The sequence below is a fragment of the Planococcus citri genome, chromosome 5, assembly GCF_950023065.1.
Source record: "Planococcus citri chromosome 5, ihPlaCitr1.1, whole genome shotgun sequence".
NCBI classification, from domain to species: Eukaryota; Metazoa; Arthropoda; class Insecta; order Hemiptera; family Pseudococcidae; genus Planococcus; species Planococcus citri.
The window spans coordinates 30,987,078-30,999,046 of record NC_088681.1 but is presented as its reverse complement, the minus strand read 5'-3'; the positions used below and the strand labels follow the sequence as shown (position 1 = coordinate 30,999,046).

Below are 11,969 nucleotides of genomic sequence, written 5' to 3'. Positions count from 1 at the left end.
TCAATTTTGAAATTTTTTACTCAAAATGTTCTAAAAATAGAATCAAGGCTATTTTTAGCACAATCCTCCAATTTTGCTCCGCCTTTTCTACTGATAAAAAATTATCTGAAATGATCGATAATAAAATAAAAACGTAGAAGAATAAGAATTTTTGCAAAATTTGTTGATGTAAATTTTCAAAAAAGTATATTGTTCGCTGAATTTCAATCTATTGACACCATCGGAGAATATTAATGTAAGTATCGATGTATTGGTATCTCTGTATATTCCTATTTTCAGGTTATTGTGCGTTGACACTCTTACGCCAGCATCATTCACAAACTACGTTTATTTTTCGTAATACAGCATCTCAACTTCGATGTTTTGCAAATTAACCTTTGAAATCTGCCAATAACATTGTTATTTTCTTATTTCAATTTTTATCCTTTGCTAATTTCCTGATTTCGAACTGCTTTTAGCTGTGTCCTTAAATACGACTAACGATAACCTTGTTGTTTACAGATGAATTTTAAGAATGTAAGATTCATAACGAATACGTTCAATCCTCAACATTGCTCAAAGGCTGCGTATTCTAGACGTAATAATTCAAACCTTGAAAAATTCTATAAAGTGGTCGGGAAAGTAGAAAATTCATCCAATGGTACGTTCTGTGTTATTGATTGGTGAAGTATATTATGTACTTTTGGTTAGCTGCGAAAATTAATGTATATTTGCCGTACAGATGGTCAAAGTAATTCTGCTCTAGCTCCAGTTCCAAACTGGGAGTTACTGAGGCCTCGAGGGTACAGATTTTTTCTTCCTGGTAATGTTGGACCTGGTTGGCACGATGTAAAATCCAATCCTCATAGTTTACCCCAAGTATGTTGTGATTTTTTTTCGTATTTTGTAATGTTTTTCTGCCAAAAATTAATCATTTTATAATAGTTACAGGATTTTGATTTAATATCAACTGACTTCAAATGTTACGCTCAAGAATGTCCCATTTTATTAAGACAAAGTAAATTATTGTGCAATTATTTCAAATTCATTCGTCGTTTTAATTCTGTACGAAATATTGACATGGGTTTTTTCGTCCTCAGGTGTGACGGAATTATTTCCCGGCGTTGACTTCAGCTATAGCCGTTTAACGGTGATATCACTTTCTCATAAAAATCTAAAGCAGATCGCTGAAAACGAATTGGAAGATACTGCTAAAACGGTGAGCTTGATTTCTTCTCTCATTATAGCAAAAGAAATACGTGTTTACGTATGATTTTTTTTTTTTTGCAGTTTGTATTATCAGCGCGAGACATTTGTCAGAAATTAAGGTCTGCCGGCTACTGGGCTGATTTTATCAATCCGTTTTCCGGTATACCTGGAGCGAGCACTTATAATACGTCCGTTAATTTGTACGAAACTGATCCACGATTTCGTAGTCTAGGTTTTCGTATAATCGAACGACAAAATTGTCGCGTTATTGAAGACAAAAAATCGTGTCGTTTTAGAGGTAAATTTCAGTTAGATGTAAATATAGATGTATTGTGAACGAAAATTTTAATCTCTTTCCAATTTCAGGTAATCTGTTCACCACAGCGCCTGCCGAAACCGAAGCCTTGAGAAAAATCCTTTTACCTTAAGAAGTCGTATATCAATTACTTCTGTGTTAAAACACCTGTATGATGTGTAAATTGAAACCTTTATCCTTAAATCGTTATATCGTATTTACTGTAACCTTTCGTCATTAGGAAAAATTACTGTATCTATAAAATATCTTGACTGGGCGATTCTTTCGTACAGACGCTTTAATTAATATTTGTTGACGGGAGTAGGATAAATTGTTAAATTCTTGAAAATAACCAACGGTCTCATAAATGGCTATCTTTACCTTTATTCTGTGTTACTATTTTTTAATTGTCTAAAAATTGAAAAATTCGAATAAAGTTTTTCAACGGACTGCTTATGGTACTCATTCGTAATTCACCAAAAAATAGAGTAAAATTATTTTATATTTATTTGCAGTTTTGGTTTTGTGGAAAATGGTTTGTATAAAATTTAGTATCTTGACAAAGGTGAACACGATCTTACTCGACCGTAATTCCAAGGAATTTTAGGACCGGTAGGTTTAACATTAATCATTCGGAGAACTCTTCCTCGTCTGGCAATTTGTTTTCGTTGTTTAATACAATCTTCCGTTTCTTTTTTACGACCATCTACCCGAAAACGTACATCATCGTTTACTAAGCCAAACAAGGAAACTTCGTTTTCGGCGAACTTGGGCATTAGGTACTTTTTAGGTAATTCTAATTCCTTCACTAAACGAAACAAAGGCTTATTGTAACGTTCATACGATCGTCGAAAACTATCCGGCATTTCAGGGGTGCCTTTATTGTGCTGATAGCGTAAGGTAAATACTCGATTATACTTGTACGATGGATCGCTGCTTTTATGACTTTCGGCCAAGTATTTCAATCTACGTAAATCTTCTTCGCCCCATCTGTCTTCAGGCGACTTAAAATCATCGATAGATTTTTCATGACAACTCGAATCATCGCGACAAGAAACCGATCTCGGTCTGGGATACGAAGCTCGAGTACATTGGTAACGAGACTGCGAAAGTTTCGTTGGCCGAGGTAGTATTTTGGGCATTTTGTGAACATCGACGGATTTCTTCTTCATCTCTTTCGTGCTCGGTAGACCTTTATCTATACGAATAATTTCTCGCATATATTCGATGTCATCGTCGGTTATATTACTCGGTATAGGTTTATCCTTTTTCAGTCTCGTCTTCAAAGTTGAAACCGATAATTGGTCCGTCGATGGCTTCTTTGTACTAGCTCCAATGTCGCTGGAAAATTTCGAAGAACTTTGTTGACTTTTTTCCAAACTCGATTGACGTTTCTCTCGAGCTTGTTTTTCTAGAATCAAAGAATGAATTAGTTTCGATAGGGTTTCGTTCTTTTTTATTTGTCGCTCGATATCGTACGATGGAACGTCAACGTCATCCAAGTCAAAATCGTCCAGCGTCGACGAGGGTTCGAATGGAGAGCCTGGAACGTAAACACATTCCGGTTCTAATAGGCTGAATTGCGTGGAGCTGTCCCTTTTTAATGGGTTATGGCGAGTGCTCTTGATTATCGAGACGCCTCGAATATCAGAGCAACTTCTACTCCTCTTTGGCATAAACTAATAAGGAAGATTTCAACCGAACACCAATGTAAAGTAATTTTTCAAATTGCTAAGGAAAATGTAATTTATATAATAACTAGGCTGGTTATAAAAGAAATGGAACATTTGCCTTCGATTAAAAAATCAAGGTTTACTGCGAAAATAAAATGGAATAAAACGAAAAGGACACATCAAAAATTAAAATCTTGTACCACGAACGATTTTTAACGATTAAATTAAGCGTATTGTTGATATAATTTCAAAAGATCGTTCAGCTTAGCTTGCGCTTCAGTCGTTGAGTTCTCCAGCATGTGAATAGAGTTGGTATGATGATTCAGGATTCGTCCTATGGCCACCATCTGAAAAAATCGTAGAATTTAAAAATCTATACTTCTAAATTATTTACCACTACTACATGTTAACAAAAATCTTACAGGATTTGTGACGTTTTCAGAAGAACGATTCTTATCATTTATTTTGGTAATTATTTCTTTGGAGGTTTCCAAAGTTTTCTTCAATCTCGAATCAATATTTTCGGCCAATTTGAACCTACAAAATTCAGTTTAGAAGATATAAGTAACAGATGGTGTAGTTTTCAAAACAAGTAATTCTTCAAAAGTCATACATATCATCGGCTGAAAGCTCGGGGTAATAAGACGACACTTCATCCTCTAGCGTTGAAAGAGCATCCTCTAAGTCTTTCTGCTGACTAAGAATAAAATCTAATTGTTGATCAACTTGAGTTTGTTCTGTTTTCAGGTTTCGAATGGAGTTCACAAATTGCTCAATCTACCGAAAACAGAAGTGTTATTAGGATGCAAGCCTACGTTACATATTTACAGATAAATATCGACGGCTGTACAAACTTTATCATGATTAGCGGTTAATGTAACATCTCGATTCACAATTTCGACAGTTTGATTCATAAGAGATTTCTGTAAATCGCCAAAATCAGCAAACCATTTATGAGTAAGATCCTTCAGTTGTAGGTAATTAATCGGTCTATCGCCAGAATCAGTAGATCTGCAACATATTGGCATGTAACATCAGTGAAATTTTGACTCGAAGAGACATCTACTTTAAACGTGAGATGAAATACTTACGAAGTTGAAGCGATGGAACTAGAAGTAAGAGGATTTGTTAAAGACACTGTACTCGATTTTGTCGTAGAAGCTGTCGCCGTAGTAGAAGATGGGAACGAAAAAGTAACGTGTTTACTGGTACTCGCTGCTGCTGCTGGAAGTAATGGATTGAATGATGTGGACGAACTTGTGGTAGCTGAAGCGGTTGTAGTAGGATTGACACTAAAACTTAGAGTAGGTGCAGTCGTGGCTGTCGTAGATGTACCAGGAGTTGAAGAAAATCCTGTAGATGATGTTGCTGGGAAATTAAATCCGGTGAAACCTGACGCTTGAGTTGTAGGATTTGTACCTAATCCGGTAGCTGCGCTTCCCAATACGGGTGTGCCGGTATTGGTTGGCATTCCAAGGGAGAATCCACCGCCTGAAGCACTCATATTCACTGGCACACGATAAAATATTGTCTAATGTAATGAAATATTTCAAAAAACTTTGAAGTTTGAACTTTCCTAAGGAAAACTTCGAAACTTCGAATTCGAAAGATACGAGAGGGGAGAGGGATAAGATTTTTTTGGATTTCTTCAGTCGTCAAACGAATGAAATTTAGTTTTTTTGACGAAAAAAAAGTACTAGAAAAATGTATTGAAAAATACATTATCATTTTTTAGTAGAACAATTGAATTAAATTAATTATTAATCAGTCCAATTTTACTTTTGAACGTTTATTTCATCAATTTTATTCATTTGAATTTCAAAAAATCTCATTTTTCTCTTCACTTTGAAATCCTAGTGAATTTTTGAATTATTAGGTTGGTATGTAAATAAACAAAGTACGTTATCACTCAATCGTTATCTTTTCTTTGTTTACATTTTTTTTTTATACAAAAAAATTTCAATTTTCAAAAGTATTTCAACTAATTTTCTTTTTTGATCTGTACATTATCGAGCGTTCGGATTTCAGATTAACAGATTTCAACATGGATTCAAATGAACCTCAATTCACTGTACAGATGAGAAAAGCCACCAGACAAGTCCATAGTTTGAGTGACGCTTTGGTGCAATCAAAATTCGTATTTGGTAACTCCATTTTCATTATAATCTTTACAATATATCCTCCATTTGATATAATCATCATCACCGATATGATATTTTGCAGGTTTAATAGACGATCGCGTTTGGGCCGAAGGTTTACTCGTATTTTACGAAGTTTTTCGATACTTAGAAGAAGCCATGGATCGTTTACCAAACACCAATGTTGGTAAATTCAAAAACGAGTCCCTAATGCGCACCAAATACTTCGAAACTGATCTAGAAACGTATTATGGTAAAGATTGGAGAACCAGCCAACCGTCGAGAGAATGTGTGCGTAAATACGTCGAACATTTAGAAACCCTAGAGCAAACCGAACCTGATTTATTGATCGCCTATATTTATCACCTATACTTGGGATTATTATCCGGCGGACGTATATTAAGAAAGAAACAAAAAGTCATGGCTTTCTCACGTTTCTCTAAACAAAGCACTGTTGTTGATTTCGATGCCAAGGTCGTCTCCGAAATGAAGAAATTCATCAAAGATACCACCAACGAAATTGCCGAGAATTTAGACGAAAAAGCCAAACAACAGATACTCGATGAAAGCGTCACTGTGTTTAAATTAAATTGCGATATAATACGTAGCGTCGATTCAGCTCAGCACGTAGTCAATAAAGCTTTCTGGTCTGTAGTATACATAGGTCTAGCCTTATTCGCCATGATCGCCTTATACATGTATAGAACGCCTGATACAACAAGCGAAAAATGAACTTGTTTAATTCTTTCGATACGTACTCGACAAAAATTTTCGAAAATTACGAACTAGTCAAATCCAGATAGTGCGAAGACTTTTATAATGACCTCTCAATTACTCGAGGGTGAAATTTATGAGAAATTCTTTCAGTTTTTGTAATTAACGACGAATATTCCCATTACGTAATGCAATATTTCACATCAATCCCAATTTCAAATAAAAATTACTCTGTACCGCATTGTCATAGGGTCATAACAAAGATGGCACGAGGTGACAGAAAGGGTTTTAATAGTAATGTTTTATTATATCTAAGTGTTGTTTTGGAACGATCTGCGGAAGTTGCTAATTAATTGGCGAGAATGTGATAAAATTTTTCTTGTTTTTCTTACTGGCAAATTCTAGAAGTGTTAAACAGACAATTGAAGTGATGAGGTTGTGCATGAAACATTTCAATTTAAAATTATTAACTCGAGTTTCTTTTTTTTTTAATGCTAGTTACGACTTGTAACGTTATTATGGGGTTGTTTTTTTTTCTTTTTTTTTTGTTACTATTGTTCATTTTATTTCAATTTTAGATGCTGTGATGCTATTACTTATATAAATTTACTAATATTTTTATTATAACATAATGCACATGATATTATATGTATCGATGTAGTACAATACATTTATGCGTAATTCAAATATGTAAAAAGATACATTAAAAACCTGGAGTTTTAATTAATGGAATTTTAAATTAAAAATACGTAAACACCCTACTTGAAAAATATTTTCATTAACGAAAGCTGATCCGAAGAAAAAGAACTCGGACTTGAAGGAACTTGACATTGTTGTGAATTTTCGCGACGATTTTTAAATTAATTCACAATGTCGATGGGCTAATAAAGGTTGATGAAAACTGGTTCCCATCGAAATTCTAATTAATTTATGACCCAGCCGATGAAATTGTAAATATTTTCCGATACATTCTTTCAAAATTAAGCATCACGAGAATGTTTTGCTATTTTTAATTTTCGTTAGAGTAGTTATTTTGAAAACACGTGGTTTATTATTAGCTTTTTAGATTTTTACGCGCCAGTTTTGGCGTAAATATTATGCATTTTTCTTGATTTAGACGTTTCAAAGGCGTTCGTTTGATGATTTTTTTTTTCTAAATGTACAAAATTAAAGTTGAAAACTTACGTCTTTGATAGGAAACGTTCGAGATGCTCAATTGCTCAGTAGGACATTTTGATCCTCTGAATCCAAATTCCGTTCAAGCACCTGAAATTTAAAATAAAAATTAATTTAAAAAGTTGTTCAAAGGTTTCTTGAAATGGTTCAAAATTACTTGTAAATAGAGGACATAAGGTAACTCTGTCGGTATTTTCACCTGCCAAAAAAGAACAAAAAATTTTCTCTACTCTCCAGTGTGAGGTATCGCTCTCTCCAGTTTTGATAGTACTCCTAGTTTTGGGCAAAATTACTTCAAAAATAGATGCTTTGATTTGAAAAAAAAAAAAAAATGAAAAAACTTTCGATTAAACCGACGCAAGTTCATTTCATTCTCCAATATTTTATTAGAAATAGGTAGGTACTAGGTAGGTTCTACCTGTCTATTTTACGAAATGAAGTTATGATGATTTTTTTCTTCTTAAATTATCGTACTTTTTATCTACTCTCAGCCCATTTTCAACTTTTTGATAGAAAAGTTACATCTACGAATTCTTCTACCAAAATTAATTGAATTTGAATTTTTCAATAAATAATCGTATCATTTTGGTTTTATTATTAGCATGTTGAATAAAAGTCATCATAATGAATAATCAATCATGATTGAATAACTTATTCCGAGAGCAATGATACAGAAAAATGAAGCAGAGTTTCAATCAATTAAAGAAAAATTGGAGAATAATAATTGATGACTAATAAAATGTGAGACGCCAGTGTCAGTCAAAGTTTGTTCAAGTTATCAAAATGGCGCTAAAAATGAAAAAAAATCATTAACAGAGTGTCTACTGAAATCAAAAAAGCAAATTCCTCACTTTTTTCTTGCCCTTTTCTTGCCTACTTCGTGTCGTTTTCTTGCTTTCAAACATAAAATTTTGTACCTCCTCCCCCAAAAATAATCTTCGCTACCAGCCCCCCCCACCGCCAGCTTTCTCTAAAAATTTATTCGTTGAAGCAAGATAATAAAAAATTGACATTTTAGGTAATTTTTCGAAAATCCCTTATAAGGAGTATTCCTGCTCGAGCGAAGCGAGAGCGAAGCGAGAGCGAAAATTTTTCGAAAAAATTGGTTCAGAAAACGAAAACACGACCATTTTGTACAAATAAGTATGACTGTTTCATTTTACATTTTCATTGGAGTACAATGGTAACAAAAATTTTTTGAAAAATTGGTGGTTGTGTTCAGAAAAAAATCAAAACTTTACACTTTTCCAAATAGTTTGGGTATCACGACTCACGAGTATTTCTGGAATTTTTCTAGGTATTCAATTTTTGAATTTTCAAAAGCTTTACAAGTTTCCTCGAGCAAAAGCTTTGGAAAGTTTGTAATTCGAAAAGTAGAATAACATCAATTTTAATGAAAGGATTCGACTTTTCTGATCTTCACATTTTTCAAAATTGGTGGAATAACTTTAATTTTTCAGAGATTTTAGATGATAATTTTTGGGAAATTTTCTTGCTTTTCGAAGAAATTTCTATACTATTCTCTTGCTTTCTTGCCACCCATGGCAATTTCTCGCCTTTTTCTTGCTTTCTTGCTATTTTCTTGCCGGTAGACACTTTGATTAACAGCGCAAGAAAATTTCCTTTTCAATCAGCCATTAGATGTAAGTATGTAAAATTGAAAAGTAAAAAACTGAAGTAGTTGGTTCAATTTTTTTGATCAATTAAATTGGATTTTTTTCACCTTGATTTCTTTTTATACGAGTAATCTGTCGCTGATAGATATACTTCTCACTTTTTCTTGAAAAAAAAAAAACCAAAAAACTCAGTTTTTTGCAACCGTATCTATTCTTTGAGGAAAAAGAGATACATATAAGTTAAATTTTGGTCTTCTTTAATTTAAGTAAGATGCTATTCAATTTATAAGAGGTATTTGAGATGAAAAAATACTAGATACTAATTAAAAGATAACTTGAAGGAAGATTATTAGATTAATAAATTCCATTTATTGAGCCACTTTACACAATTGTAACATCCTTTTAAATTCTTCTAAAAATGCGTAAAATGTTCTCAACTTTCAAAATTTTAGTTATATATCTCATAATTTCACCAAGGCGTACCAATACATTACCACTTAATGGTGGTAAAATTACTCTCAATTCACGGGAACAGTTAAAAAAGGTAAGCCATGGTGGGTAATCTTGATATGAATTTCATTACAATACCTGATTACAAATTCTTTTGCATTTTTAGGAAATGGCACCCTTTGAAGATTTGTTGAGTGAATTCAAGGACGCTGGCTCTAAACAATTAGCATTACTTATGAGGGACTGAGCCCGAGGGCAAATAAAAAAAATATGTTAGGTTCGTTTTGAACTGCATTCTTTTTTTAGGAAAATTATTCACTATATTTTTTAATGATTTTTTTCCTAGGAATGGATCATAAAAGTGCAGTGAAAATATTATGAACTTCAGCAGCTCACATCTTGACCGAAAGGTGTGTGTTTGATACCTGATCGACTAAAACTACCATTGGCCGGGTCCAGGATTCCGGTCAGAAAATTATTTTTTTTCCAGTGAATTTGTGGATCACAGTGTACTTAACAAAAGCAAGCAAAAAATTTGTCAAGTCTAAAAAATCAGTCCAGAAATTTTTTTTTAATTTCCAAAAAATTTTTTCATCTTCAAAATTTTTGAATTTTGAAATTAGTTAAGCAGCATAATAATTTTGTTAAAATTTAGACAATTTTGGAAAAAACATACTTGCTGTTTTAAAAAATTTTTTAGACTGAATTTTCAAGACTTCTTTGCATAATTTTTAAACTACATAATAAAGATTCAAGATGGAGAGATGGGCATTGCGCCACTGAAAAGATCAAACCTTTTTTTTTTTTCTTTCAAGAAACATGTATAAAAAATAAAATACAAGTAATATGTAAAAATAAGGAACACTGTTTGAGATTTTCAAACAGAAGAAAAAAAGAAGGAGGTAAGGGTAGAGGTACCAAATATGGACTACTTTTTTTTTGGAGGATTGCCACTTGAAAACTATAGGGTGTAGAAACCTCCACAAAGGCTTAAAATGAAGTTCCATCCTTCCACTAACATTGTACAAAACTTCAGGGGCGAAGGTCAACTTTAAGTATGGTTTTTTTATTGTTGAGTGACGAGTGTCAAAATGACTGTTTGAAATTTTGGACGCCTAATATGGACCACCAATAAAATTTTAAAATAAACATACTTTTACATTTTTCAAAACGTCATATTTATTTGTAGAAATGAACAAAAAAACGTATTCTAAGCAGTGCAGGTTAATTTTGAATATTTTTTTAAATTGTTGAATGACACGTGTCAAAATGACAATTCAAAATTTTGGATGCCTAATATGGACCACCTAAAGAATTTCAAAATGAGCATATTTTTACGTTTCAAAACATCATATTTATTTGTAGAAATGAACAAAAAAAAGTATTTCAAGCATTCCCCTTTTCAGCGGCTGTAAGAAATGATGAAAATGAGAAAAAAAAATTCAATATCACAGGTGGTCCATATTAGCGCACCCCATAAAAAAAACTTGGCACTAAAAATTTATATACATACCCTCATTTTTAGCAAAAACTGATCACCCCAGCAGAAACTACGTCCTTTTTTGATATTATGAACGTCAATAACATTTAGAAAATTACACCACAATTATATTTTAATAAAAGTTGAAAAACACACTAAAAAAAATTTCAGTGTCTCAAAATAGTTTTTTGTAAATTTCTCAGCGAGTTTTGACTTTACAGTTGTAATTTTTTTCTCATTCGTTTTTTTTTATGAAAAATACATCGGAAAACATTTTTTTCCTGACAGATTGCGCTGATTGCCGACGAGAACGGGCGCTGGTCCATATTTGGTGCCCTTACCCTTAGAGGTAGTGAAAAGCATTGAATTTTAAGATATTTGGTTTTGCATTTTGAAATTGCCGAGAATTTGTTTTCATTGAGACAAAATTTTGTCCCTTCAATTCAACAGGTAGGCAAATCTATACATTCGATTGCAGCATGAGTTGCCTATATACTCACCAGATAAAAGGTTGTATATCGCCTAAGAAACACTCTGTATAAGACAAGATTATCTACTTGACCAAAAATTGAAAATAAAACTTCGGCAGCTGAAAATTAGAGAATGTTTTTTTTTTGAGGTCCTATTTCGACCCATCTGTGTTTCTTTCCAACTGAAAATTCTGGACTCAAGGGGTTTCATGTGGTTCCAGGTTCCTCAATTTCAACTAGGCTCCAGATTTTTTTAAATACCATTTTATTCTTGTTTCTCCGAAGGGAAATTCAATTTAGAAACCGAAACAAAATCGAAGAACCTCACTTTTTTTTGATACAGCTCTTTCAATTTATAGAAACTACTCTCTTTCGTGATGAAATTTTCTGTTCATTAAAAAAATTTAGATCAGAACCTTTGCAAAAATTCTCATTTTTGGAAATATTTGAACCGCTTTTCCTAATTCTGATACCAAGCTCCAAAATTCCATAAGCTCATAGGTACAAAACCACCGCAATTTTTCAAGTGAAAATCCGTTTTCATTCCATGTACCTAATGAATGGTCGCAGGCAACTGAACACGAACACATCAATTCAATTTCACTCGCAATTTTAAATCATAAACCTACAAATTTTGACAGCGTTATTTCGTCGACAGAACCTCAACCTTGTACATATTTCCCAGGTAGGTAAGCAAGTATAACCCTAAAATAATTCACATGTTCGCCAACCAAACGGAAGTACCGCCTTCGTTCTCATCAATTTGTAT

General features: G+C 33.0%; 3 protein-coding genes across 3 annotated transcripts in view; 2 read left to right on the top strand and 1 right to left on the bottom strand.

Moving 5' to 3' along the window:
• The first annotated feature begins 77 nt into the window (after positions 1–77).
• Positions 78–1,932, top strand: LOC135846887 (cobalamin trafficking protein CblD). Its single transcript, XM_065366234.1, has 7 exons — positions 78–235; positions 502–640; positions 722–858; positions 925–997; positions 1,080–1,198; positions 1,270–1,486; positions 1,555–1,932. Exons 2-7 carry the CDS (start codon positions 502–504, stop codon positions 1,614–1,616), a joined length of 747 nt encoding a protein of 248 aa, XP_065222306.1. The 5' UTR covers positions 78–235; the 3' UTR covers positions 1,617–1,932.
• A 35-nt stretch (positions 1,933–1,967) lies between these two features.
• The window catches only part of Nup62 (Nucleoporin 62kD), a 52,905-nt gene continuing 42,903 nt past the window's right edge, over positions 1,968–11,969 (bottom strand). The window contains exons 3-8 of the mRNA XM_065366231.1: positions 7,194–7,274; positions 4,248–4,665; positions 4,011–4,167; positions 3,770–3,933; positions 3,579–3,693; positions 1,968–3,503 (exon numbers count right to left, since the gene is read on the bottom strand). Coding sequence (XP_065222303.1) covers positions 3,381–3,503; positions 3,579–3,693; positions 3,770–3,933; positions 4,011–4,167; positions 4,248–4,660 — 972 coding nt within the window. The 5' untranslated portion in view covers positions 4,661–4,665; positions 7,194–7,274 and the 3' untranslated portion in view covers positions 1,968–3,380. The remainder of the gene's footprint in view (positions 3,504–3,578; positions 3,694–3,769; positions 3,934–4,010; positions 4,168–4,247; positions 4,666–7,193; positions 7,275–11,969) is intronic.
• Ho (Heme oxygenase) lies at positions 5,091–6,769 on the top strand. Its single transcript, XM_065366235.1, has 2 exons — positions 5,091–5,300; positions 5,380–6,769. The coding sequence occupies exons 1-2, from the start codon at positions 5,201–5,203 to the stop codon at positions 6,024–6,026; spliced, it is 747 nt and encodes a 248-aa protein (XP_065222307.1). The 5' UTR covers positions 5,091–5,200; the 3' UTR covers positions 6,027–6,769.